This window comes from Xiphophorus couchianus, chromosome 4 (assembly GCF_001444195.1).
Source record: "Xiphophorus couchianus chromosome 4, X_couchianus-1.0, whole genome shotgun sequence".
NCBI classification, from domain to species: domain Eukaryota; kingdom Metazoa; phylum Chordata; class Actinopteri; order Cyprinodontiformes; family Poeciliidae; genus Xiphophorus; species Xiphophorus couchianus.
In genome coordinates this window covers 4,843,889-4,870,925 of record NC_040231.1, presented here as the reverse complement: position 1 = coordinate 4,870,925, position 27,037 = coordinate 4,843,889, and the positions used below count along the sequence as shown (strand labels likewise).

Genomic DNA, 27,037 nt, shown 5'->3' with positions numbered 1-27,037 from the left:
TTCCCTGTGGTCAGAGCTGCAGTCCATTCATACCGAGTTGGATTTGTGCTGCAGCTCCTCACAGGATCTCCAGTCAGCAGACAAACAAGCTGCTGTGCCTAGATACACACTCCAAGAGCAAACACGATGCACTACTGTCTTATTGCTCCAGACCAGCTATTGTAAAAACATTCGTGTGCCACACACTTATCTTTGGGATCTGTAGAAAACTGGCTCAGCATATTATCTAAAGGAAAATGCTTTCTAAAGTCCATTATGCAAAATTGCATTTGGTTCCCCACAGACATACATTGTAAAAACTGATTTCAGTATACTGGAGCTTTCTGACCCCTGCTTAACTTGTTTCTTTCAGTATATACAGTATTTACTGTATATACAGTATATATATAAATATATATATATTTTTTCTTTTTTTTTTTTGCTGGACCCTCAACTAACATTTAAACAGGTGGAAAGGTGAAGTTCCCTCAAGAAGGAGTGCAAAGGTAGTTGTTAGCTTTAGATTTGATCGTTACATGAGCGGTTTTATTTGGAAACCACCAAGATGAATTGCAATTTCTGCATCTCAGATGGGGGGAGGGGGGGCGATAAACACTTCTGGGTCCAAGTTATGCATACATTGATTATGTTACAGCACAGCCCAGATGTTATGTGATGTTTCTGAAGGTCAGTGAGATGCATAAACTGAATGTGTAGAACCAGTCTGACCCAGCTGTCTACCTATCACAGTTTCACCTTTCAAATAAAGATCATGTAGCACATCAGCTACAGGGACAAAATGTCCACTTGCTGATTAATATTCATTTTACCAGTCATAATGTTGTGCAAAATGAATGCAGGAGAAATGATTGTATTGAGAGTTGAACTGAGATAACTCAATAACTCTATCCAGAAATTTCTGAGTTTCTTAAATTTTAGGAAGTTCATTAACATTTTAGTAATTTTCACCTGCTCTGGGCAGTCTAAACTATTTGTCAAAGTCAAAGATCAAATCAACAAATCAAAATTATTATTAGAACAGAAATGTTGTGTTATGCCATATTATGGCCATTACCAGGGGTGTAATTTTGTGGCCTCCTGATTGCAGTAAATGGAACTGATTCAAATAGACATTTAGATTTCCTTAGGATGAGATTTTCAAATGTATACCTTATTAAATCAAAAATGTCAGGTACAACACAATATGTATTTATTTTACTAGTCATTCATTTGTTTAAGTACAGCAAGGCTTAAAAAAATTGCTCTTGTTGCTAAGACAAAAATTAAAATCTTTTCTAGAACATCAACTGTAAAATAGTGGTAGTAGTAGTAATAATAATAATAATAATAATAAAGCAAAAAAACAGAAAAGTTGTCTGAGACTCTGTCTTACATAGATTCTTTTTTCTTTTCTACTTTTTTCTCAAAACATTGCATTTTACATTTAATGCTGAGCAGATACAGTAAAAAGGGAAAAAAAAGAACAATATGATTGTTTTGCATTTTTAATTATGGTAGCATAATTAAAAATTGGGAGGATGTCTGGCTCCTAAGTATTGTCAACTTGCCAATTTTGGCAAGAGTTTGAAGAGTTTTTGAGGATTCTCAAAGAGTGGATTATGGCAGGATTCAGAGTCATCACACACAGACGTATCCAGCACAGAGGCTGAAACCGTCGCAGTCATTTTGTTTAACTACTCTGAAACCAAAGACAATGCCAGAAGTGTTTTACCTTAGCTGCAGGATAAAAAAAAAATTGTTTGACAAAAAGTTATGTTTTTGTCAGATTAACCTTTAAGTATTTTGGGCTATCAAACATCTCTGTCAGCATGGCAAAATAATGTAAAATCTTCAGTGGAAGTCTGTTGATTAAAAAAAATCTGAGACCACATCCAAGTTTGTTTGATGCTTAAACCTAATCATTTTGTGAAAACAAGAACACAACCACAGTAACTCAATTATATGAATAAATAAAACTGCACCATAGAAAGCTCACACTGAGAAACAAATGAGGTTCAGTCATCGAAAAACGAAAGCATATCATGCTGGTATTTATGAATGAAGTTAAAATGAAAAGTGCACCTCATAAATCTTTGTTCTGTAACCTTTAGATGCATCCCTGTTCCAATGTGCCTGAATCAGGAGACTGAACTACATCCTCATTACGTCATCAAGCGCTGCAGAAGCCTGGTGATGATCTATTCATCTGATCCAGATGTGTTAGAACAAGGACACATCTAAAAGTTCAAGACAGAAACAGACTTTTCAAAATAGTTGAGTCAAGGCAGGATTTTCTTCAGAACATTTTCCCCATATGTTTTAACCTGTTTTATAACTTTTCATTTTTTTAAATATCAAACCTAAAGAAATGTTCTCACCTTGTAGTTTATATTGCCCTAGAATCATATTTTATGCAAGAACTTCTCTCCTTCCCTTTAGTAGCTTTGCTTCTAAATGGTATCCAGAGGACATCATGCGGTGAAACACTTTGAAAAGAGGCAGGATTTTAATTATGCTTATTATTGTCGACATTTTAGATTTTAATCTTCCTCACGGGGGATATTTCTTCATAAAGCGGCATCAAAACTCCTGGCTGCATTTTCTTATTGAACTGCTTTATTTTTTCTTTTAACAAACCCAAAGTCCAAAGTCACAAAAGTTTGAGCCTCCCCCACTCCACCATGCGCAGGCTCAGATGCGCATGGTGAAGCTAAAGGGCAGCTCCTTTGGTATCACCGGTGCCTCCAGCTCTGAGTGACATAGAAGATTTGACGTCTTTTGTATGAGGATTTAAAACAGGCCAGGTGTGTTTGGCAAGGTATGATAAACTGGAAGTGTGTGTGCATTTTGCAAGCATGTGCATGTGTTTACTTGAGCATCACCAGACAGATTCCCTCTCATGTACACCTGCAGGAACAAGTGTCTGTGTTTGCTCGAGCACTGGAGGTGATGATAGTGAACCAACATGTCTAAATCTCTCAAGCACCAACTGCTAATATTAATGACATATAAATCATGTTGATTATTAAGAGTAATCCTGTTACTATGAGAAAAAAAATCTATTATCTGTTTCAAACTCAGTTTAAACCAATCAAACGTTTCCAGGAGATGTTTTAGCAGGTTAAAGTAAATCCAGTCGTAAGTGGGCGACTGTGATATGAGGTTTACTTTATAGCGCCGGGGGGTTAATCCCGCTTTTCCCTCAAGAGAACAACTTTCCACTTTCCTCATATCACTTTTTGCACATCTAGAGACTGCAAATAGTACATTTTCTTGTTTGTGAATCAAGTTGGATTAGATGGAGAATATCTGTGGAGATCAATTTTCAATTGTTCCAATAAATATTGAATTGGATTTACAGCTGAACCTTGAGTAGGCCGTTGTAAAATATGAGCACTCTTTCATCTAAGCAATTCCATTGTATTTGTGAATGTTCATTTATGATTGGGTTCATACTGGAAAGGTCAACAGATTCTCCTTTCTGAGCTTGGATCTCTAAATGAAACACTACCTGTCAGGTGGATGGTCAAGTTTTTGCAGGTTTGTGGTTTTTATAATGTTTCCATTTTTCTCTGACAAATGAAATATTGCTCTGTGAGATGTAGGGTGACTGTTTTATGACTTCGTCCCGCTTTTCACTTTTCAACAAATATATCCTCGATGTGTCTGCTGTGTTTCCTGGCCTTCATGACTGATTTTTTCTGGCAAACTTTTGATGCCTTTCACAAAGCACCAGTGTTATATATTAAAGACTAAAATGAATTTACACAAATAATGGACTTCGCTTGCTTAATAAGTAACAAAGTAAGCAGCTGAACATAATTTTATTTATTTTTAGATTTTCATTTGTAAAGGAATTATGTGAACAGTTTCTTTTTTCACAAGCATAAAATAAGAGCCACCACAAATAACTCATCCTAATTGCCAGCATGACTTTTTGAAACAAAGCAGAGAGTTTGTGATTGGACCTGAAATTATGGTAGATTCACTTTTAGGAAAGAAGACCTTCCTCTTAGGAAATTGTGGTCAAAACCCAAGTCTCCACGCTATGAAAGGTCAACAGTGAGGCAAAAGACTGCATGTGTGGAGCCCATTGTACAAGGAGAACAAGAAGAGAGCAGAGCATCCACAAAAATAAACCATACACAGAAAAGCCCTGTAGTTATCCAGGCCACAGAACAGGCTGCTAGGCTCCGAACCACACCGCAGCAGGATGGAGAGAGGGCGTGTGTGCGTGTGTGTGTGTGTGTGTGTGTGGGGGGGTGCATGTACCAGGTTTTCATATCCTTATGGGAACATATTTCTGTCTACAATATGGGGTTATGGGGACCATTGCTCCTTGTGGGGACTTTCTCTTGGTCCCCATGAGGGAAATTGTTGTTTTTGGGTTTGTAGTTAGGTCTGTGATGGTTAGGTTTAGGGTCAAGGTTAAGATAAGAGTTAGGTATGTGATAGATAGGGTTAGGGTTGTGATCATGGTTAGGGTTAGACTGCAGAAATTAATGGAAGTCAATTTGAAGTCCCCACAAGTGATGAAAACATGACTGCGTGTGTGTGTGTGTGTGTGTGTGTGTGTGTGTGTGTGTGTGTGTGTTGGAGGGGGCGTGCGCGTACGGGGTGTGCGTGTGCATGTGCTTGAGCGTGTGTGGGTGTGTGTATGTATGTGTGTGTGTGGTATAGCAAGCCATGTGGACTGCGGTGTGGTCGGGTTCCCCAGCTAAATTTAATAAGGGTGCCTCTGGTTACATCATGGCCAGAAAAACCAAAAGACGGAGGAAAAAAGATCCCTGCATCAACGCTGACATTTTTGAAGAACCACTCAGTGTACTTGAAAGTTCCAGCTGCAGATTAACCACTGTCGTGTGTAAAAAAAAAAGAGAAAAAGAAAATAAAAAAATAACAACTTTGTGGCCCTAAAGGCTATAAGATACTACCTCCTTTCCAAATAAAATATATTGATTTCTTGTTTGTCAGAGAAGATGTTTATTTGTTGTTCTTTCTTTCAAGAAACTCATTGAATTTTGTTGGAAATATTTTATCTTAGTTCTGTTTTCTTCCCAAGGTGGGGTCATTTTAACATATAATTAGCACGATGTGTTAAGAGAAAACAGGTTTTCAGGTCAGGATAATAAGGGAAATAGACCATGAAAATCATTTAAATAACAATTAAGAACACAGAGCTAAAACATATTTTCCAGGGATTTTATTTGCTTTTTTTGCTTCAAAAAAATAAATACTCTCAAGACTAAGTATTGAGGAAAAATCATTGGTAGGTGACATTTTAGACTGGCTTTATGCATATGCAAACCACTGTGAGGTGTTGAATGATCAGAGTTATCAGGTCAAAGCCAACATTTGTTTTTTTACTCTCGTACTTCTGCGCTTCGAAATTAAAGTGTACTATCATCTTCAAAAATCAAAAACATGGCAAAAAAACCTGAGGCAACAATTAAGGTTTATAGGACAAAAAAATGCAAATGAGGTGACAATCAAAAAAGGTATTTGGAAGAACATTTGCATTTTCACAAATAGTTGGGATTTCACTAACACTTAAAATTTATTTACAAATCATCCATCCATTTTCTTCTGATTATCAGGGGTCAAGTCACAGGGGAGGCGTCCAGGAGGCATCCTAACCAGCCACCACAACTTTTGTCTTTTAAACATTTTGTTTATTTTTTTCCTGCATATTAAAGAACAATGAAGGTAATTGTTTGTCTCCTTTCAAATTTAAATAGACTTTGCCACACACTTCATGAACTATCTCAGGCAGGAAAAAAGTGAGGGAAAAATAGTTCTGAAAACCAATAAACAGATTTATTGGAGACACATAAGGTTCCGAAATTGATATAAAAACCGCATCTGCCAGTGGCAAAGTCATTTTGAGCAAAACAGTTCAGCACTTTATTGCAGCAAATAGCAGCTGGATGCATATGAGCATCACACCCGCAGTAATCAGGAGAAAGTTTGAAGAAATATTAACTAAAATAGCCTGAAGGTATCAAGAGTAACTTGGAAAAGTACCGTCAGTCAACACAGCTTGATGACAAATCCAGAAATGCACCCAAAGCTATAATATGCAAAGTGGAAAGCATCAATTAACTTGTCTTATAAAGTCTGCTGCTGCCGGAACAAAGCTCATCCCAGATGTGAAGGAGAAGGAGAAGAAGACACACGTTGGTCTAATGTGTGATTTGGAAGTTTTAAACTAAATGTTTTTCAGGAAGTAAAATGAAAAAAATGTTTCTCTCACAACTTGCAATTTTAAAATAAACCTTCCAACAATTACATGTTGAGATTTTGTTCCCTAGCTTTTCTGGATGTGTGATGTGTTGCAGGGAATCGCTTTCATTTTGTTGGTGAATTTTTAGCTTACAGGTTTTATTCGGAATGAGGAAATGTAATAAATTAACCATAAAATAAAAAAACTACAGATCCTTTCTTTTTTTGGACTCTCAGATTGAATTGTTGTTTATGTTCTAAGCTCAACTTTATGGGAAAACTTTTAACAGTGCTATTGGCACACATAAAAATATCTAATTGTTAAATCACTTTGATAGTGATTTTGAAGAGTTAAACTTGTAATTACCTACTAACTGTGGAACCTAAAGAAAGCAACGAAACATTGCTTAAATCAGAGGAAGAGTTTCGTAGTTGAATGAGAGAACTCAGTTTGCAAAAAATAGAAACACAATACATAGGCTTTATAAGTCAACCTCAAAAACTGCTGAGATTAAACCAGAATGAATGTTCTGTACATTTCCTGAGACATGTGATCCCTCTTTAATTCACCCATCCACACTCATTATCCTGAATGTCATTTGTGAAAGAGGGAACATTTGTGGGAGTGGGAAAAAAAAATCCTCCGAAAATAAATAAAACCATGTGTTAATATCATCTGATGTTTTGGTTAAGCGAGTGGTGAAGAGGAAAGGTCATGTCTCTGTTCTGTACCCCACAAATACACATGCAAATACACACAAACCATTGAATACGTCCAACATTCAGCTGACTCTCGTTCTGTGTTGCCCCTCTGGTCTCCCTGCTCACCTTTTCATTTATCAGCTCAAGCTAAAGTGATTAAGCAGCAGCTGTTCTCTCAACACCTCTCTTGCTCTCTTTTTCTCACACACACACATTTAATTTAATCTAGCAGTCAAATTGTGCACCGTCCAGAAGGTGCCAGAAACCAAAAGTGCCTTACAGTAACAGACGCCATACAAGTCAGGTAAGTATTGTTCCAACTTTTTGCCACTTTAAATGACAATAAATGATCATTTTATTTTTCATATACCCTTACAGGTGGATCTGTAATTTATGTCTTGCTAACTAAAGCTAAACGTTAAACGCTTTCACCTATTTGGCTTGACTCCGATGTAATGAGAATATGTTTCAGGCTTTCCACACAGTCTAGAAAGAAGTGTGTGTGGAAAAGGACAACTGTTACATGACGAACCATTAGGAGAGGTAGAGGTTAAACCTCGAACCTTTTTAAACCAACCAAGAGGGTCGAGATTGGAAATGACCCAGACGTGATCCACCAGAACGTTCTTTCAAAACGTTTCTAGCCCCATTTAGTTGTTTTTTGTTGCAGTGATCAAAGGTAAACAGAGTGTAATGGCATGTTGACTTATTTTTACATTAAATGCTTTCCCGGTATTTATATTTTGCTATGGAGGCTGAAAAAGTTTAGAAAAATGCCATTACTCCACTTTGGGACAGTTCTTCATTAAAAATAGAAATTAACTGATTTTTATTTTAGATTACATGTAAAAGTGAATATTGGCCATACACCCAAAGGAGGGGTGAACAGGTCTGTTGTCTCTGCAGCATTTTAAATTGAGCAATAGTTGAGTGTTGAAAAGCAGCATTCAAAGCAGTGCAGAAAACAAACATTCCTTTAAAAGATGCTTTGATTGAGTAAAATGTATAGTAAATAACATACAAAAAAAATATTGTAGGTAAAACCACAAATGTGACCCTGCTTACCACAACAGGCTCCAACAACATCCTAAAACTTATCTGAAGTTTATGTCAGAAAATTGGATTAATGTAAAATTAAAGATTCATTTCATTTTTATTTAGCACAATCTAAAAGGTGCAGTACAGAACAAAAATCGAATAGAAATGTTGATTGCACTGAAAACTGTTTTGAGAAGCAGCTAATTCACAAAGTTTTTTCTGCCAAGTTAATTTTTTATTCTAAGAAACAAGTTAAATTTAAATGTTTACATTGGGCTTGTATTTTACTGTCCTGGTTTTATATTTGAGGGGCGCAGTTGGTAGCACTGTTGCCTTGCAGCAAGAAGGTCCTGGGTTCGATTCCCGACCAGGGTCTTTCTGCATGGAGTTTGCATGTTCTCCCTGTGCATGCGTGGGTTCTCTCCGGGTACTCCGGCTTCCTCCCACAGTCCAAAAACTGACTATTAGGTTAATTGGTCTCTCTAAATTCTCCGTAGGTGTGAGTGTGTGTGTGTGCATGGTTGTTTGTCCTGTATGTCTCTGTGTTGCCCTGCGACAGACTGGCGACCTGTCCAGGGTGTACCCCGCCTCTCGCCCGGAACGTAGCTGGAGATAGGCACCGGCAACCCTCACGACCCCATTAGGGACAAAGGGTGAACAGAAAATGAATGGATGGATTTACAAGACAATCAAATTTATACCAAAGAACAGAGAGAAAAACCTCAAATACATAAAGTCTAAGTTAAAGTTGAATTTCACACTCAAGAGTGAAAATCAGAATTAAAAAAACTAGATAGAAACTAAAAATTTCAGATGTGCATCAGTCAGTGAGGAATAAATAAAAAAAACATTTCTATATACAACAAAAAATGTTATATAAAAAAAATTTATTTAAAAAGATATATGGTGCTTTAGGCTGTTAACAAAGTAAAAACAATCAATCTCAATCAGCAATTGCTCTTTTTATTCACCTGAGGATAATTACACCCCTTTGGCCATGGCTTTGTTTGTCAGAATGCTCCGCATCAAATCTGGAGTACATGATGGCACAAACCACTTCTGTTGGGATGAAATGTAATTCTCTGATGGACGCTCCACAGGAAAGTGGAGGAAAGGCGTGTGCGGAATGATGATGGCCTGTTTAGGAACGTAGAAGCTCCTGTCCCAACTAGAGCTGCTCTATAATTAGATAGTGGGTTCTGCAGCGCCATGTACACTGAAAAGAATAAGTAGGAATTAGACTGTGGTGTGTGTATTATTAACAGTGCAGTTTTTACTCATGGTTACCATGCTTTAGATATCCACCATTAATTTGACATTTATCCAGAGATGTTTTTCTTTGACAGTTTATTGTTTTTACATTTTGAGAGAAATGTAAAAAAAAAAATTGAAAAAAAAGAAGGTAAAGCAAAAATAAATGGAAGTATACTCTAATGGTTTTGTTAACTTTCATTTTAATAAGATGGAGGAAATATACAGTAATTTAATTCCACTCCTTCTTAAATTATCATTTGTTAAAGTGGATAAAGAAGAAACCTAATTTCAAAATCTGAGAAAGGTTGGTGTAACAACACTGTAAATTAATAAAACGTGAATGTAATGTATAGTTGCAGTTATCATCCCAGACTTTTCAACAGTAGCTTTAATTAAGTTAACCGCTAAACTTTCTTGGAAAAACATCTTTTACTGAATGAATGTGAACAAAAAAAAAGAGATTATTGTATAATTCAAGAGAAGCAGGATTGGGTCAAACACTATTTCCATCATCATGGGAGAAGAAGTGCAGGTAGTGGAGGATAAATACCTTAGTGTTCACCTGGACAACAGACTGGAAGGAGATGCAACGCTAAAGACTTCTTCTAGCAGGGACAGAGCAGATTGTAACCTTAGGTTATTCAGTGGTTGCAGAAAAATGCAGCATAATCTTCTGTATGTCTGTTGTGGAGAGTGTAATCTCTGCTGCTCTTTTCTTCTGCTAGGGTAGCAGAATCAGAGCCAGGAATTTAAAAAGGTCAAACAACCTGACAAAGAGAGCTGGTTCTGTTCCGGGGACTATTCTGGAACATCTGGAGATGATTGTGCAAAGAAAAATTCTTTATAAAATGAAGAACCTTACGAACAACTCTGAGCAAACTCTTCATGAGGATGTTATACAACAACAGAGTGTCTTCGGTCAGACGTTTGCTCGGATGTGCTGCAATACAGACCACTACAAGAGACCCTTCCTGCTCACAGCCATCAACCAAATAACTCTTAGAAAACAGGGCTGGTAAAAAAAAAATGCTATTTGAAATAAAATGTACATTCCACATGGATAAATATTTTGTTAATTGTTTCTGAGTACATTTTTTGTGGAAGTATTTCTGCTAAAAGGCAAAAATAAATCAGTTAATTTGCAGACAACTATTTAATTGTGCTTCCTGAGCTAAATTTGTTGAATTCTACTTATTAAGATAATTTCTTTGATTTGGCTTTTTGTGCAACAATGTTAAAAAGAAATAAAACATAGCAATTAGTTTCTGATTAAGGTATAATAAATTACTATATAGAAATCTATTCTCAAAGTTGTCATTGACAACCAGCTAATTTGTGTCACACTTCATCAATATGATGCTCTGCTTGTTAATAAATTTATTTTTACCTTTAAAACTGATGGTAAATCAATTAATGATGGAAATCCGTGCTCCAACACAGAAATGGTCTTAATTACAGCTCTTAAGTTTTACAGTGTATGCAGAGCAGAAGCGGGGAGAGAATTTGTTCTGTTTTTGCTTTTGTGTCACTTACATGTTTCAGACAATCAAACAAATGCTGATTGGACAAAGAACATATGAGTAAATATAAGATGGTTTAGTTTATTAAGGGTGAAGAGTAAAGTAAAGGCCCGGATCAGTACACAACCACCACCATGTCTGACTGCTGTTATATTACATGTGTCTGCCTTTTTATCTTTTAGTGCCTGATGGATTTACTACGCTGTTATAAAGCAGGATCTTTTGGGCCTTTTCTGCCAGGCATAAACTTGTGATACAGTTATATCATTCTCATTCAAGGGGAAGTGGTGCAATTCTAGGAAAGCAAGCCATGCATCTACGGCAACATTGTTGGAATTAATCAGATTTTAATATTACCACCAGATCCCTTTGGTGGTTTTGTGTAAATTTGCGGGATGAATGACTGTGTAATGACCTCATCTTTTAATCATTATTCTCCACTATAAAAACCGCCACTCTGTCATTTGCCTCCATTTACTTACGTGAGAACAGAAAAGCTTTTTATGCTTCACTTCTTCTCCTTTGCAACCTTCATTGTGCAAAAAAAAGAAAGAAAGTAAGAGAAGAAGTTTGCAGAGCAGACAGGGACAGGCTGTTTTATTTATGCCTCTGATGCTCTGCTGTGTTTTCTGCGAACCACCAGCGTTTTAAAAGACGTAATTTAACAAATGACACAAGAGCAGAGATTTTGGACGAGCCCATTTTGTAAGGGACAGGGGAACACAGACAGGCATGAAATGAGACATGACTTAGCAAAACATGACACTAAATCACTTTCATATATGTTCTTCTATTTTACAGCTTTCTAAAGTTAGCCACTCCCTACCGTCGTTGATGTATTATAATGTTAGCTCTCATTTACTTCATTAGCTAGTTCAACTACCCTCCCGGCTCCATGGTGGTACAGCCCTCGGCTCCTATTGGTATCCACACCGTCGGGAACGACTGCACAACATGCTGGAGACCGTGGCCGCTCTGCTCCTCTCAGAGTTAACTTTTTAATCCCGGTTTTGTGGCTTTATCACTAGAGAGGAGGAGGCGGAAGAGACAGACGGGGAGAAAAAGTCAGTCATGCCAAGAGGTTAGGGTGAGAGCCGGGGGAGCGTCTTCTTGTGAAAGAAGCCCGTCGGTATTTGTTTGTGTTGAGGGGGGGACAGAATAAAGAGAGACGAGGGGGAAGCAGGGGGTCGAGAAGCCCGGAGAAGAGCCAAAGAAAAGTGGGGTGCAAGATGCAGCTGGCCGCGGTGCTGTGGGGCGTCCTGGCAACTTTGTTCCTCAGCCAGAGTCCAGGTAAGAGAGTCCGAGAGGCGACGCAGCGACGCGGGCTTCAAACTGCATGTGAGCGTGTTTTGGAAGAGGTGCACAGAAAAGGATATTTTTAAAACTGCGAATTGGACTGTTTGTGGCACTTTCAGATAATTAGATCCAACAACACTTAACTTCTTCTCGTACTGGGGACACTGGGTTGGTGAAATGTATTTGATTTCCTTCTACAAGGTATTTTCATAACCAAAAATGCGCCGATCAGACTGTAGTCTTTCATTGTTGTGTATGAATGTTAATATGACTTGCAAAGTGCATGATTGTTTTTGTTAGCTTCAACACTTTGATTTATTGTAACCTTTTTGCATTTGATTGTGCCAGCGCAGTAGCCCAATGCTAGACTACAACAGTACATCCCAAGTTTTGCGCAGAATTTCCCGCATTTGAGCGCATTATATTTTGATAAAACTTGTTTCTGGTGTGTGGAATCTGCATTCAGTCTACTCCAGCATAGGAGGTGTGTGCGTATGCCAGTGTGCTGTCAGATCTTCGCCTTGAGGTTGATTTTTACCAGCACAAGCTGATGTAGGAATAAATTATCCGTTCCTAAATCGGGCAGAATGCCTTTGCTTGACTTACTTTCGTAGATGCTGGAAATGAGGCGTCAGATGCAGGAAGTCCAAGATTTTCACATTGTTTTTGTGTGTTTTCTATGAGCTAGAAAGTTCTGAGCACTTCTTTGAGTATCCTCTCCCAGGGCAAAAAAAAAGGGGGGGGGGGGTACATGGGATTAATCTCTCATAAACCTTTTGTGCTTTCATTGCAGGTGGAGAGATGTGTTTATCTCTGATAGCTTAGATCTTGTGCCCCAACCCTGATCCCCTTTAGCAGCACTTGTCATAAGTATGAGGGTTTTCCACCACCCCCTGTCCAATGTTTCTCCAACACCTTGTGTTTACAACATGTTAGAACAGCCGCTGGAATGCGAGGACTCACTGCTTTTCCCAAACACACACACACACACACACACACACACACACACAAACATAGAGACAGGGCTTAGCATTATTATATACATGGGTGCCCAGTGCCGTGCTGTCTGACACATCATGAAGATTTACCTGACAGCCAAGCCAAAATTACACCTGTAATTATCTGGTTAGATCTCAAAGGGAGGTTGGAGCAAATGTGACATCTCCTAAATGTCATCAGAAAACAGTCTTCAAAATGTCACCCAGATAGGAGTCGATATCTCAACTGAAAACAAAAGGTACAATGGATGATCCACATCCTATTAATAGTTGGGCTTTTCATCTTTTTTTCAAATGTAGTTTTTTATGTCCCGCTCCCCAAACACACACGCCAACCCCTCGTTATCTGGGGCTGGGAGCCGTGCTGGTTTGATTATAGTCTTGTTCTGTCATAAAGCAATTAAGTCTGCCGGGCGTGTGTCATGTATCAAACACGTCTTTGTCTGTTATCTCTGATTGCGATAGGCCACCGCTGACATTTCAAGTGGAGGATAAATTGTATAGCTCCACTCTCTGTTTATGTGATGACCGCTGATAGATGGTGTTCACCTTTTAATTTTAAAATTATGATCTTAAAGTTTGCCATGTTTCCGGCCAAGTTATTCACATTGATCATCTGTTTTCTACAGCATGAGGTACTTTCTAAGTATTTAACTTAATAAAAAGGAAAAATGTTGTTTGGTTCAAAGGATGAAAAACAAGGGTAATACCATAATTTTAGTGTTGCCTTTTCTAAATAAATGGCAACATTAAAGTCAGCTGCTGGTTCCATTTGACTGGACATAGCCTGAAGCTATAATTTTTTAAACTGTGTTTGTTTGTGGGCGTGTGTGTGTGTGTGTGTTTGTGTGGTGTTCATGTCTAATATGTGTGTGAGGTCAAAATGCCTTCTCAGCCAAGTCCACTGGCCTTGCAGTAATAGGCTGAGTTGGACTAATGGTATGTTGGCAAGTGTGTTACACAGTTTAATGGTGTGCTTTGGGACGGTGCGTCTCCTCACCCATTCCTGTGATTCCCACAAGGGCCCTTTTTCATTCAGTGATCGGCTATTGATTGGAGTCGCAGGTTGCCTTAGAACCTATGTTTATGTTCCAAAGAAGTCATTCCATGCTTAGCATTTTCAAGAAAGCATGTCAGAAATGAGATTTGATATCTTGCAAAAGGTGTAAAAGGTACAGTTTACACAATAATGCTTTTACTGTAGAATGAGATGTAACACAATAAAGAAAAATAAAAATGTTATTTTAAATGCAAACATCTCCTTTCTGTCTTCCTGATCTAAGAGTCTTGGAATTTGATATTTGGTCTAAACTCAGTGTCCTAAGCAGAGATAAAAATGAAATAAGACCATCTTTGCATAACATGTTCTTTAATGTCTTTTTGCAGCTTTTTCTGTAAAAGATTTGTCGTAATTGCTGGCAAACGGCAAGAAACCGATCTAAAACCTTTTGGTAAGGTCATAAACGGAAGAACAAGGCACCAACTCACTCTAAGAAACTTAATTTGCATTTGATGATGTAAATTGAATGAGCAAAAACAGATTTGATTTGTAGTTTTTGCACCTATAACTACACTAGATCTTGATTGACTGTTGGAGTGAACAAGATGCAACATCTTGTCCTTGTGGAATTAAGTTTCAAGCTAAGTGGCTTGGAGAGGGCAGAGTGAAAGTTTGATCTTTGGTTCAGGTTGCTTCCACCTGCTGTGCCCTTTCCTGCTTGTTATACCCTCTCTTTGGATTGATTAGTCCCCTGACAATAGACAGTTTAAAACAGCCTCACACCAGTGTTTTTTTTAAAAACTTTTTATTATGAACGTCCAGGCATGGTTGTGCATACCCAGCAAGCTTCAGAATGTAAATTTATGACTTCGTCTTGCAGAAATGCTCCAAGTCACATTTAATTAAGTGTCCTCCGAGTAATTGTGTTGATATTAATAATGTTGCAAGGTTGACATTTATGACTAACCCAGCCCACAGAGAGATTTGTTACACTCTTTGTATTGTTTTTGGTGCAGATTAATCTCTATAGGGCACAGTATTTCTCTCTCATGGGGAAATGTTGACCTGGAGGTTGTAGCTATGGCTAGTTTCTATAAAACAAGTTTTTTCTTTTCTTTTTTTTTTCTTGAATCTGATTGTTTTGGCACATGTGCACGTTCACCTTTAATTCTGGCTGCATAGCCTATGTTAAAGGCTTTTAGGGGACTTATGAGGTGGAAAAAGCCCAGATTTATTGGGATGTGTAAGACTTAAGCTCCTGTGTTGGGAGGGTATAAATGTTCTATACCCTCTTCAAGTCTAGATGGTTAGGTTGGCATTGGCCAGGCTGTTGCTTACGCCAGAGGAAGGGGGAACAGGCCACCCGATATCCCCGCTGTGCTTTGTGTGTCTCTTCAGAAGGGATGGAATTGCACCTCCAAGGTAGCAGTGGAGGTAACTATGATTATTTGATTTCCACCCCCGCTCTCCCACTAACATTCTCTGATGGATAAATGTCAGACCTCAGACCTCTACCCTCCTCGTGTTCCTCTAAATCACCTGGCCCTCACTCTGCAAGTCGGGCTTTCTCTGTAAGAGACCCCAGGGCGTGATTTCGTCTTCTGGATTGTTTCTGGTTTCAGAACATGAATCTGCGGCCCCAGGGCGTATTTCAATTATGCTCACTGCTCTAATATGTGTCACAGATGTCAGCTTTCAGTGCACACAGCAAACAGACAAACAAAGTTAACCACCATCAGCTTGTACTTTGGAGAACAATTGTTCTCATTGTAACAGATATGAGCCACCAGTAGAAATGCTTGCCAAAGTTTAATTTTATCATCCTCCTCAGGCTAGTTACAAACAAGATGAAAATACATATTTGTCATTATTTCTTGTGCCTTCCAAGGTAATTATATTGGAAAGGACATTTAAAATGTTAAGATTCTTAATCCTTGTCAAAAGTAAGTCACTGTGTATTTTTAAAAGTCTCTCCAGGGACAACAAATGAAAGTGACTCCTCTGGGGAATCACAGGATTAGTTTTTTTCCTGGATCACTTGAAATTTAGTTCATTGGTTGTTCTGGCTAAGGTTATGTGATGCTCTCTGATGCTCCCAGAGGTGGTCTCCAGAAGTGCGCATAACGGTCAATGTTGTGCATGAATGTCTTTGAACTTGTAAACCCAGCAACACAATTCGCTTTAGAGTCTTTCTTTTAAAACTTAGTTTCGGTTGAATTAAAAAAAGAAAAAATACAAAGATTTTCCATAATTCGTGTAGTTTACTAGTGGTCATGCATCATATTGGTGGTCCATCAGAGGATTGGTAGTGAAATAGAGTCCTGTCCTTTTCCACACCAAGTACTGTCATTCTGAGCTCCTGGGGGGCTGCAGATTATTGGAAACTGTAATAAACTCTGGTTCTCCGTCTCAGCGGGGGCCTGCTGTGGAGGACAGAAAGATAAGCAGGCCTGGAGACTTGCTGTCTGAGCACACCAGTGGAGGGGGGAGCAAGGACACAAAGGCATTTTGAAGGACACACTCAGGTAGAGATCCATAGTAACTTAATTGTTCATTAGGGCCTCTCCTCACTTTGTGACTAAAGAGGAAAGCTTCACCTGGGACAGTCCATAAAACGGGGGCATGTCTGGAAAAGGACACTTGTGGGGAACAATCAGGGGATTGTTGAGATAAAGGGCCTCTTTCCGTCCCCAGTGTGGTTTTAATCATAAAACATAAGCCACTTATTCTCTTTGTTATCTCAGTTTGAAATAAAGACATCATAGGATTGTATTTGAGGATAAAGATAATGTTTTTATGACAGAAGTGTTTGAATGGCTATAGTTTTAACTGAGAGATGAGGGCAATTTGCAGCATACTCAACCTTTTTGTTGTTGTTTTGGGGAATAACCGTCTACAATTAGTTTTTGTAAATGAATGTCCATCTGACTTTTTTGTAGCAGTGCAATCTTAATTTTATTATGTAGCTCTGACTTAAAATTACATCATTGAATGTCCATTCAGTGTGATTATATTCATAGAGACAAAACTTGTTCTTTTTTTTTAGCATAATTTAAAAGAGAGGCAATTTGTTTTCTTAATCAAATGAAACATGAATATAAATATTCTCACAGCTAACCTGTTTAAAAAAAACATTCAGAGCAAGATATTAGCTTTATCGGTAGTGGAGTGCAACAGAAGAAGCTTTGGACATACTGTGAGCAAACTAATAACCCTGATATCCCAACAGTGCAGCATCATGCTTTTCCTTAGTTGTGGCAGGGAAGTGGGTCAAAGTTCACTATAGAGATATAAACATCAGCGTCAGAGAGGGTATCATGTTTTTTTTGTTTCTTTTTTTTTGCTAATTGAAGTCAGTTTTTGTTTGAGACTAAGTTTATTAATTAAACTTACTCTTGCAGCTATTCCATCTTTGGATCATCTGTTGAGAACCTTAACTAACATGCTTATATTGAAAAAATTGCTGTAATAATTTAGAAGAGAGGACTTCATAAGACTTCTCTGTTTTAGGTATTTGCTGATACTATGTGATAATATATGTTTTTAACAAACAGGGTCATGTCTGCTGCTATAAAACTCCTGTGGTGTTTTCTAACCTGACCACAACCTGAATTGTTATCAAGGAACCGATTCAATGCTATAGACAGGTAGGATCACACTTTACCTTGTTTTTTCTTAATTTAAGTTCGAAGTAGAGCCTGTTATGTACCTATCATTTTGGAATGATGAATAACATTTTATCTGATCTGCCTTTCTTTCTCCATAATCACAGTAGACCAACTTAAAACTATATAATATTCGTTACCAGATTGTCTGGGGTTGCCAAGCTCTGTGCTCTCCATCCTGTTTTGCTTTGGCAGTCCTTCATGCTACCTTTCATAAGTAGTGAGGTGGAATATGAATTTTCTCTCTCAACCCCAGCACATCAACTTTTTTCATTTATGAGTCTAAAATAATGCTCCTAAGTGGACAGCCCATACCTCAAATCTTTGGCAAATAATTCCTCACTGTTTTTTGTTTCTACACTAATTCACTTCAGCACATTTATTGCTCACAGAAAGATATAAATAAACTCCCGTTTTGGAAATGCATTCTCAGCACCACTTACTCTGTTCTTGAGTTATAAATTGCTGTCTGCTAAATCTTACAAACATCATTTTTCTGACATTTAAAAAAAAAAAACCCTCACCACTTCTAATGTGCTTTTGCAAATAGGCACGAGTAGATTAAAGCTGCTTAAAATGCTTAGTGGTTTTGGTCCATTCATGGAGTATGCGGAGAGACTTGCTCTTCCCATTAAAAGCAACAGAGAAGCAACATTTGCTAAATCTGCTTGCACTGTTTTCCATTAACGCCTTTGTTCTCATCCCAGATTGTCGAGTGTTGACAGAAGCAGATTTGCTGAAAGTTGAAGATTCAAATAACTGCAGCCAGAGAAAGAAATGTTTCTTCATTAATTGGATAAAGCTTAATTCAGTACACTCTGAGGAGGTATGGACAAAATGGGTTTGTGTGTGCATATATGGTTTTTGCTTGATTGGATGGCAGCTTGCAAACAGACTGCTATTAACGGAGCCTCGTTGAAGACAGGGAATGAGGCTTTTTTCTGCTAATTGATGTCATCCTAAGCCCACCAAGGCTGAATTAATATGACACATGCATAAAGATGTCCTCTCCTTTCTCTTAAGTAAATGATAATCTAGATGTAAGTAGCTCACAACTGCTGCCAAGCATTAAACAGTTGTGAACTTACCAAAAAAGGCATCAAAAGAATGAGTCAGACCAATTTTAGAGCCTGTCCCAATGAAAATATTTAACAATGTGTGAGGCTAACTCTCATTTGATAAATCTTAAGATGTGGTATGGGCTGTGTTTGGGTTCAGAACAGCTGATATGAGTCAACTGAGTTTTCATTGTTTTTTTTTTTGTCTTCTGAATTGGGAGCGTTGTGACTCATACAAGCCATCCTCAATGGAGCTCTGATGCTACACACAACTCACCATGGCAACTGGCGAGGAAAAGAAGGTTGTCCTACTTCAGCCTGCTGGTGTTAGAAGTTGTGATACATTCTTATGGCGAGTATAAGCACAGGGGGAGAAAAAGAGGGAGAAATGAAGCAAGCAGACTGACGTGGTAAATGAAAACTATTGATGTGGGAAAGAGCTCTATCCCAAGTTTGAAGTCAGTAGTCTATTTATATAGCATTTACCCAACTGGCCTTTGCTCAGGATTCCACCACACTCTGGTTTTAAACACAGTTGATGACTTTGACTAAGGAACTACTTGAATCTGCTTATCATAGGTCATGGTTTTAGTATGCTTTCACATGTTCAAATGGTGCAGTAAGAAATTTAAAACAGCTTATTAACTTGTGATCAATGTCAGATTGCCTTTAAAATATTGGATAAAACAATACAAGAAAAGAGAGCAATTCTCTGATAGCAGCTTTAGGTTTAGCAGGGAGACATCTTGACAATGTTAACTTCTGTTTTTGCAGATTAATTATTGTAGAAGCATGGAATAAATTTGTTGCAGACGCTTTTGCTCAGATGAATTTAACCCGTACAAAACCAAGCACATTTTTCAGGACTTACCAGCTAATACTATGTTTGAACATTACAAAGACCAGTTAACGATTATGTGTTAGACTGGCCTGGTTAAGATCCAACCATAAATCCAGTTCATAATTTAAAAAAAACCCCAAAACATTTAATTCTTTCCTAATAACATAAAATGGGTTCTGTCTTACAAAAAAAAACTTTTTAAATCACTTCTCACTTTTTGTTAATTTTAACATAGTCATGCTGACTCTGGAAAATTGTCGCAAATTTATGAATATATTTGTTACGCAGCCGTTCCTACTTTCTTTAGTGGTTTTTGTGTTGTATTCAAAGGTTTATCTCCTTTCTCTCTTTCTTTTCTATCAGTCCAGATAGCCTTCTCAAATCAGCCTGCCCACCTTCTCTGTTCATCAGTGGGGGGGTTTCACATGGGGGCTTGCAGCTGTCTCCCAGATTACCTCCAAAAGGTGGCTTTCAACATACCAGCATGCACAAACAGCCTGCACAGCCACAGGACAGGGTTAGGAACACACACTCACAGCTTCCATCTCCAGCTCCAGATAAGATTAGAATGTGATATGATTTGAAAGAGACCCCACACACTCTTAGATTTCTGCACTTGCTTACCAGCACACTTGTGAGCCTCAAGCAGTAAATTAAATAACCGTCTGTGTGTGCAGTAGCACGAAATGAATTGTCCTTGTTGTGTTCATGCAAACTATAGAAACGAATTTGTTGGGTCTGAATGTTTTAGAAAAAAAAAAAAGACAAGCTACAATTTAGTCGAAATCCATTGTTGAGCTACACTCAAAATTTTTTTGGTGCATTGCACTCTTTGATACAACAGCTGAAAGAAGTGTGTTTAGATCAGTGTCATGTTTTCCTCCCACACCTACAACTGCAGGGAAGCACCTGCTGAAGATCTGATGTCCCCCTGGCTGTTGAAACCAGTAGGAGGTATGCTGCTGCACTGTGGAGTTGAATTCACATCACCGAAATATAATCTCATGCCCACAGAACGGATTCTTGAATGTGACTCTGATGTTCAAAGGTTACAGTGCATCTCACATGTTTGGCAATGCTGATGACAACGTTGGGGAGGATAACTGAAAACGTTTGGCTATAATTGGACCCATGTGTAGTTCAGCATTCCTATGTACAACAACGTATCAATTAAATGTAATGCGTTCATTATGTTGCTGCAAAAATGTACACGTTTTTAAAGCCTGTAGTTGGCATTGCATCTTCTTTATTATTTTGCTAACAAAATCAAGATTTTTTTCATTCAAAAAAAATATCTCTTCTAATCTACAAATGTTTTAGTAAATTGTCTCTTCATCACAATAAATGATACTGTTTGCAAAAAACTCACAAAAACCAATGACTATTTTAGAGAAAACCAGAAGTGTCACCATGGCGACATTTGAAAAAGTCAGCATTAAAAAAAGTACAGATTGGTTTTTAAATAAAATGTGAAATTTTATCAATGGACTCCTCCCATAGGCCTATCAGATAACAAAGATATGTACCAGGCTGCCAAACATTTAATCTATAGATCTACCTGATTGTGTGATAATGTCCAAAAATTCAATAAACTACTCTTCTTTCAAGAAATATGACAGTAACAATCACCAAGATGATGAAAGCAGAGGGGGACATGGTTTTGTGATAAATTATATAAATCCTCTGATTCCTCTTGTGCTAATTTATGACAGAGTGATCGTCTTCATAATTCCTGCGTTTACTCATCTAGATTTGGGTTTGTGATTGGTACATGATGTGAATTTTTAGCTTCTCTCTTTGTTTTTGATTGCCATTTGTTTACAAGAGTTTGAAACCTTTATTTTTCTTTAAAAAAGCACCTTTGGCATCGCTAAGCTAACTGGTTATCGCTATGTTTTGCTAGTCCTCGGTTTTCTGACGTACTGTTGGATACTGATCTTAACAACTTAAATTATGTCAAAGCAATGGCTGATAATTACCTTTTGCTATATTGCATTATGCTTAGATGATGCATCAAACTTCTGACATCTTTAACATTAACTTCAAAAATGAGCTACTCAGGTAATGTTTTCTTTTTTCTTTTCACTTCATAATATAAGTGCTTTCATGCGAGGCATGTAGCTTCCAGTCTTCTTGTGCTTGACACATTTTCTCAATCAGCTCACTGAAATCTACTTATTAATTACTCAAAATGTGTTGGACATTTTAAAATATTGGTCTTCTGTTAAATTCTGCCTTAAACTCGGGTTTTTAGAGTATCATAGAAAGGATTCCCTCAACAGCCTCTGGATAAACTTTCAAACATTCATTTAGCAATTTGGTTTTTATAGTAAACTGATAATATGATGCATTTCTGTGTTTGTGTTTGTTCACAATGTAACAAACTACAGCTGTATAAAGTCTTCCTTCGTTTTACTCACAGTAGTGATTTCCATTTAGATTGGGACACACAGTGGGGCAGCTGAGCCTTCCTTGGGGCTTTTTTTGATCTTTTGCCCTTCTAGAGTGTCATCTCCTACTGATGTGCAAAGATGTAACCTGAAAGTGTGAGAGCGGAAACCTGACTCTCCACATACACACTCCAGATTCAGAGTTTCACTGTTATGTTGCAGGTGAAGTACTTTACTGTGCTATTTCTTCTGTTTTATGCTTGAAAACAGCATAAAAACCTACAAATCTTTCATACTTTGATACATACAGTTTACACTTCCCTGTTAAATTTTCAAGTTTTTGTGAAGTTTTCCACATTTAATTGTGCATAGTTGATTAAGCCAATGTGTCCCAGTGCTAAGCTTTCGTATTTCCTGTGTTGTCGCTTTTTGACGACTTTTGGCTGAGTGCTAAAATGCTTTTGCCTTTGATTTGTTTTTATTACACTTTTTACATTCTTCTCAACTCTCTTGGAATAATAATTGCTGTTATGAGCAATAAGCACAAACTGAAAGGGAAATGGTCATGAATATCATAAAATGGGCCATTTAAGCTAATTTTTTTCCCCCCTGTTATTTTCTCCACATTATCCTCGATCAGTCTCCCCAGACCCAGGAGGCTGTAACTCGGCTACTTCTGCAATGAGGGAAATGAAGGTGGTGGTTGTGGAGGTGGTGGGGGTCTTTATTAAACAAACAACGAGGAGCTTTGGAGGCCCCATTGAGGCCTGGAGCTGGAATGGGGAAGCAGCTGAAAGCGCTGTACTTTCTAATGAACTTGAGTGCCCCATAGAAGCGGGGCCTTTTCACAGAAGCCAAGGAGGACAAAGTGTCAAAACAAGCCCAGCTCCTCTTCGCTCAGAGGGGCTAAACACCGCCTTTTGACTCTGTGGAGTGTGGGCATCTGAAGGGGAGGCCATGAGGAGAAAGGAGAGGGAGGCAGAATGTACTTGTTGAAACAATGGCCTCTTAAATCAAGCACCCCTCCTTGCCTCTCTTCTTCTCCTTAGCTCCTCTGCTCCCACCTCCCTAAGCCCTCCTTGTATTGCCTCGGCTCCCAATTAGACCAACTCTGGAACAAGCGGTTGAAAGCCTCGTATATTGCGGCGCCTCAAAGGAGATGTTTTGGAGTTGTGTCTGTGTTGCAGTGTTGCCTCCATGAAAGGTTTTAGTATTCAGAAGAGACTCCTGTTTGGCCTTCTCAGAGCTCTCAATCTGCCACTGGGGGACTTGTGTACCATCATGTCCTCTCCGTTCGCCGCCTTTTTTCCTCCTTTTTTTAAATTCTTTTTCCTTTCTGTTTTTCTCCACCCCCTCCATTTCACATCTCTAGCTTTTCGTCCCATTCTCAGCCAAAACTCTTTCTTCTGTTTGTGACCCTTCTATTCCTCCTCCATGCTTGGCTGCTCGCAGGGACCGGGACTAGAGCCGTGCATGGCCGGGCCCGGGCGCTTGCTGCTCCCTCCCTTTCGTTGTTTAGCCATGGATGAAAAGCGGAGACAAATATGTCTGTGGTTCAAAGTCCATCCCAGCAATTACAGTCACTGATTAAAGAGCTGGCCTACACACAGGCAGCTATGTATAATACTACAGCTCCCACTCTGTGTTTCATAATGGCACCTTCAGAATAGATTTGAGCTCTGAGCCTGATAGTGACCCATGTTTGGTTGAATACACTATTTACAGTGCAGTTATCAAGAGTCAATACCATAAAACACACATTTATGGTTTTAAATTTATTATAAGTAGCAGATCAGAAAATTGATAAACTGATATTAGACCTGAACTCAAAAGTGATTTTTAAACTAAACATGAAATGGAGCCATACATTTAAAAACAAATGCTCTTTTATGTCCATGCTGTTGAATTTGAATGCCATGCTACATTATCATCGGGATTTGTTGCTCTAATTGTGAAGGGTACATCCATCACCCCATTCCAAAATAGTCAATTAAGTCTTACAGCACTGTCATATTGCAACAGAAGCTGCATTATGCATGGTTTTTAATTTGCAGGTTCTTGCAGTGCTTTATCTTGAACTTTGTTTTCAGTCACATGCTAATAATGCAGAAATCCTGAAATTGAGATGGCTTGATAATTAGCCAGGTTTAGGAATCTCAAGGCTGAAGCTATTATCTTCAAACTGTTTGAACCTAGTAGTGTTCATTTTTTGCTGTTAAAGTAAAATCTTATGACTAGTTTGCCATATTTTTATTTGGCATTCAAATTTCAGATGTTAATACAGGATTTGTCCCATGAATGTTTCTCTAAGTAGTTCTCTAATTTGAAATGTGCATTTCACGTCTGCTAATTAACAACATTATGTCATTATGCTTTCTAGTAATTAAAATACAAATAATGTCTTGGGAACTGAAAAAGTGATTATAATTCAATTCGGCTTCCTTTTAAAGCCTTGACACGCCTCTTTGTACGCAACCGTCTTCTTACAGATGCATCCGAATTCATGTTGTTTTTATCTCACTTTAACCCATGATGTTACCTGCAGAGATGTATAGTTGTCACTACAACCGCATAAGGGTTGTAGTGGTGAATTGTATGCCATCTGCTCAAAAGACAGGAGGAGGAAAGAATGAATTGATTTCACACCGGGATGTCATTGCAGTTTTTGTGTCCTGTTCATTCTTGAGAGAAAAACGATCCAGATTAAGAAAACAATAACTCTTGCCAGATTCAGATTTTTGAAAATAAACTTTGGTTTTGTTTTTATTGTGCATATAATCTGACTAATTTGTTTTTCTCTGTATGTCTGGCGTCACTCTTTGAATGGAGGTCTTGTCATTGTCTGAGCACGGCCACAGAAACCTGGGCTGGATGATCCTCTGAGTCCCAGCTAGAGCTGCAACGCATACAGTCATCACACTATCAGGGTGTGCAATATTTATTTCGCTAAGGACGGTATGGACTGCAATAATTGTTGTCTAATATATTACAAACTTGTGTAATGTAATAGCCTGTTGGACCATCTCCAGGCAGCAAATTCTCAAACTGGACACATATGACATGTGTAGGAAGCACAGATGAGATGGAGAAGGAATAAGAAAATTATAACTTATTGCAATTGATGTAGTTATTACAATATTTAGTAATGTTCTCACCATTGCAAGATGTTCTAATATTTTGTAGTCCTATCCATAGCGAGCTGATACATGTGGCAAAACCCTACGCTTTACAGGCGTTTTATTTGACCGGACATAAGCGTAGACCAGGAAGTATGAATCAGGCTGTATAGTAAATAGAAATCTTTTTACTTTTTGGCACTAGAATTAAGGTCACACATAGCCAGTGGTAAGAAGATCTTTCTTGTTTGGTCATGTGAGAGTGATGGTGATGCAGTGCAGCACTATGGGGAGCTTCACTGAAGCACAACAAGGTGTTGTTTATTATATATAAAATATTGGATATCGATATCTGCTGAAATGTTAATAGTTTTGTGTATATAATTTTTATCCTTCATCAGACCTAATTTTTAAAAGAATGGTTTATTAGATTTCTGCACAATTCGCCAACTTGACGATGAGAAAATTCAGATGTGATTCAATTATGGTGCACATGGAACACAATTAAAACACTTTGGAAACCTGCCACTGAAATGCCCGTCCGAACTCTAAATGTTTGCATACAATCAAAACTACAACAAGCTAATTCCCCTCTCCATGTCTTGTATATGGAGAAGCGGCTGAAGTGTTTATGTGGATAAAACAACATGTGAAATATATTGATACTGTTTAAGAGAAGGATGAGTTTGCTAGTAGACCCAATGAATAATCACAACGTGTGTGTTGCCAGTACTCAACTTTTAAACATTTTAAAAGTTTAAATATGCAAAGCTACTACTAAAGTTCAGGGATTCAAAAATGCATCACATATATAGAAGCTGATGTACAGATGATTTCTTCTGCATTGCAACAACCTCTAACCCAAACAACTTTGGCGCAGCATTTTCTTTGGGTCTTTTGTTATAAACCTGTCGAGCTAGATGTGAATTGGATCAAATGGGTCTTAAAAAAGCAAAGAAGGTGCACACTTATTAAAGCAACTGAAAAAAAACAACATTTTAGCATTTAAGAGACAAGGTTTCATTCTTTTTTAAATGGTAAGAAAACAGGAGGGTCACTGAAAAAACGTAGAGAATAACAAGGTAAAGAGGATAAATAATGAGTGCCTCAGTGACTTTGCCTCAGGACTGTTGCAGCCACTCCCAGAGGCCAGATTTATTCTTCAGCCCCAGAGGCAAAACTGAAGACAATGATATCGACAACATAACTCCACAGAAGGAACCAGGAGACTCATCTCCATGGTCAGACGTGAATCTAAGCTGGCAACAAAAATATTCCACTAAGAGCCTGCATTAATTAGGTCAGCATGATTTTCCTCTTTTGTTGCTTGGTGCTTTATCCATGGGGTTTCTATTCTAAGAAGCACCTACTTAAGTTATTGCATTGGCCAACTGGAGATTAATCCAACTATGCTGTGCGATGTCCGCTGCTTCACATCGCCCTAATTCTAATTTATTTTAGAGAACCTGATTTAGTTCAGCCCTGGCCCACAGAGGTTACTCTGAAAGATGCTCACCTCTTTTTTTATTTTTATGTACAGTATAATTTCATTTGGACACAACTATTGTAATTGATGGGGGGTAGGAGTGTTGTGGTTTTCTTAAACAGAGTACTACACTACTTCTACATTAAAGGGATTATTTTGTTGCTGACTCTTGGATAAACTTCATCAATAATTGTAAATCATGCCCCGGTTCAATGTTGCTCAGATGCAACAAAGGAATAAATTCCTGCTGCATTTGAAGCAGCCTGTTGGCTGAGTTTAAAAGTGATTAGAAGGGAACATGCATTAATGTTTTTGTCCAGACATGGATGGCTGGTGCCGCTCGTAGATCTTATCCAGGTGTTGCCCTGGGAGGGAGAGGAAATCTGGAGAGGTTTAATCCGGCCCAGGTCTGAAAGCCAGGATGTGGGTTGGAGCACCAGGTTAGGTTGTTAAAAGGCCCTGACCCGATTCT

At 38.2% G+C, this 27,037-nt stretch overlaps 1 protein-coding gene across 3 annotated transcripts in view; it reads left to right on the top strand.

Annotated features, from left to right (window-relative positions):
- The first annotated feature begins 11,650 nt into the window (after positions 1 to 11,650).
- lrp4 (low density lipoprotein receptor-related protein 4) overlaps positions 11,651 to 27,037 on the top strand; it is a 112,432-nt gene continuing 97,045 nt past the window's right edge. For 2 of the 3 annotated variants that reach the window (XM_028014753.1, XM_028014752.1), the window contains exon 1: positions 11,652 to 12,005. In XM_028014753.1, coding sequence (XP_027870554.1) covers positions 11,945 to 12,005 — 61 coding nt within the window. In that variant the 5' untranslated portion in view covers positions 11,652 to 11,944. Of the gene's footprint in view, positions 12,006 to 27,037 lie in introns of all 3 variants that reach the window. The other variant, XM_028014754.1, reaches the window with a different exon arrangement.